General features: G+C 64.6%; 1 protein-coding gene across 1 annotated transcript in view; it reads right to left on the reverse strand.

Annotated features, from left to right (window-relative positions):
• Window positions 1-2,220, reverse strand: part of IGSF9 (immunoglobulin superfamily member 9) — a 19,508-nt gene that overhangs the window by 11,149 nt on the left and 6,139 nt on the right. Inside the window, exons 3-8 of the mRNA XM_031065297.1 lie at window positions 1,940-2,091; window positions 1,677-1,794; window positions 1,420-1,561; window positions 1,125-1,270; window positions 877-1,019; window positions 112-345 (exon numbers count right to left, since the gene is read on the reverse strand). Of these exons, the coding sequence (XP_030921157.1) occupies window positions 112-345; window positions 877-1,019; window positions 1,125-1,270; window positions 1,420-1,561; window positions 1,677-1,794; window positions 1,940-2,091 (935 nt within the window). The remainder of the gene's footprint in view (window positions 1-111; window positions 346-876; window positions 1,020-1,124; window positions 1,271-1,419; window positions 1,562-1,676; window positions 1,795-1,939; window positions 2,092-2,220) is intronic.

Consider the following 2,220-nt stretch of genomic DNA (forward strand, 5'->3'; position numbering starts at 1 on the left):
GGAGTGATGTAGGCACATGGACGCTGCCCCAGAAATGATATCCTGGAGGCCAAAAACAATCTCTGTCCCTGGAGGGGGGCTCAGCTGACCCCCCAAAACAGCATCCCCTACCTTCACCCAGGTGATGGTGGGTGGGGGATCCCCTTGAGCCACGCAGGGAATCACCAGCTCCCGGCCCACCTCCTGGAAATATTCCTCCTTGGGCCGCACCGTGAAGGCGGGAGGGTCCTGCAAGGCAGAAGGGCTGTTCTGGGGGGGGCTTGGCTGGGTGAGCAGGAGGGGTTTGGGAAGGAGCTGGGAGTGAGGAATGGATGAGCAGGAAGGAGCTGGGAAGGTGGGAAGGAGCTGGCAGTGGGGAGTGGGTGAGCAGGAGGGATTTGGGAAGGAGCTGGGAGAGGGGAATGGGTGAGCAGGAGGGGTTTGGGAAGGAGCTGGGAGTGAGGAATGGATGAGCAGGAAGGAGCTGGGAAGGTGGGAAGGAGCTGGCAGTGGGGAGTGGGTGAGCAGGAGGGATTTGGGAAGGAGCTGGGAGAGGGGAATGGGTGAGCAGGAGGGGTTTGGGAAGGAGCTGGGAGTGAGGAATGGATGAGCAGGAAGGAGCTGGGAAGGTGGGAAGGAGCTGGCAGTGGGGAGTGGGTGAGCAGGAGGGATTTGGGAAGGAGCTGGGAGAGGGGATTCGGTGAGGAGGAGGGATTTGGGAAGGTGGGAAGGAGCTGGGAGTCAGGAATGGATGAGCAGGAGGGATTTGGGAAGGTGGGAAGGAGCTGAGAGTCAGGAATGGATGAGCAGGAGGGGTTTGGGAAGGTGGGAAGGATGGTGGGAAATGGGGAATGGGTGAGCAGGAGGGGTTTGGGAAGGAGCTGGGAGTGGCCCTACCTTGTCCAGCTCCAGCGGGCGCCCGTCCCTCGTCCATGAGACGGAGAGCAGGGGCGGGTTGGCCCTGCAGGGGCAGCGGATCACGCCCCTCATGCCCTTGGGCAGGTGAGTCTCCGGGAGCATGGTGGTCACCTGCGCTGGGTCTGCGGGGACACACGGGGCTGGGGTCCCCACGGGGCACCCCTGTTCCCACCACAGCCCCCACAGCAGGGCTCCCTATGGCCCGCGGGTGCAGGAGGAGGTCTTACAGAGCACTGTGACGAAGGCTGAGGCGGAAGGTGGCTTCCAGAGCCCGTTGCTGGGGGTGCACGTGTATTTCCCAGCGTCGTCCGGGGTCGTTCGCTGCAGCAGGAGACTCCCGTCCACCAGGACACGGACCCGAGCCTGGAGGTGGCTGGGAAGGGATGGCACAGCAGGGAGTGGCACAGCTGGCACCGTCCCTGCTGCCCTGGGGTGATGGATTTGCCCCCAGCGCACACCCAGGCTGTCCCTGGCACTCGGGGGCAGGTTTGGAGGCACAGCAGCCGCGGTGCCATCCCATACCTGAGGTGGAAGACGTTGCTGCTGCCCTGGTACCAGGTGTAGGTGAGGTTTCCTGGGTATGCCTCAGCCTGGCACGCCAAAAAGGCATCTTGGGAGATGTTGACAGTGACGTTCTGGGGTGGCACCACGATGACGGGTGGCCCTGGGGTGCGGGGCAGAGTGGCACTGAGGGCTGGGCACAGGGCACGGCCCCAGCTGCTCCCAAAACCGACCATGCCGTGGCTCCCTGGTGCTCCCTGGGCACCGCCTGTGCTTACCCTGCACGAGCACACGGGTGGTGTGGGTGACGGTGCCCTCCTTGCTGGAGGCGTGGCACGTGTAGGTGCCCGCGCTGGCACGCTCCACGGTGGCAATGCTCAGCGTCCCGTTGCTCACCTGCAATGGCACCAGCTGTGGCACGGCCACCAAGGGACGGCAACGTGCCCCGTGAAGCGGGTGGTGGTGGCAGCAGGGATGTGACACCACGCTGGGGATGGGCAGCAGAGCCACAGAGGGGCGACCAGGGGTTTGTCACCCTCACCTGCACCGTGTCCCCGCTCTGGACAGGCTGGTCACTCCTCTTCCAGGTGACAACAGGCTGGGGGTTGCCGACAGCCCTGCAGGTGAGGCTCAGTGCAGCCTGGTCCCGCACCTCCACGAACGCAGGGGGGGTCTCCAGGAAGGTGGGAGGTGCTGGAAGGCAAATCCAGATCCAAGCCCTCACCCTCAGATCTGGCTCAAGTCAGTGTGGAAGCCCGGCGTCTGCCGTGCCAGCCCTGGGAGATGTGGGCAGAGCAGCTGAGGGTGGGACGGGGCGGTACC

Source organism: Geospiza fortis, unplaced genomic scaffold, assembly GCF_000277835.1.
Source record: "Geospiza fortis unplaced genomic scaffold, GeoFor_1.0 scaffold567, whole genome shotgun sequence".
Classification (NCBI taxonomy): Eukaryota; Metazoa; Chordata; class Aves; order Passeriformes; family Thraupidae; genus Geospiza; species Geospiza fortis.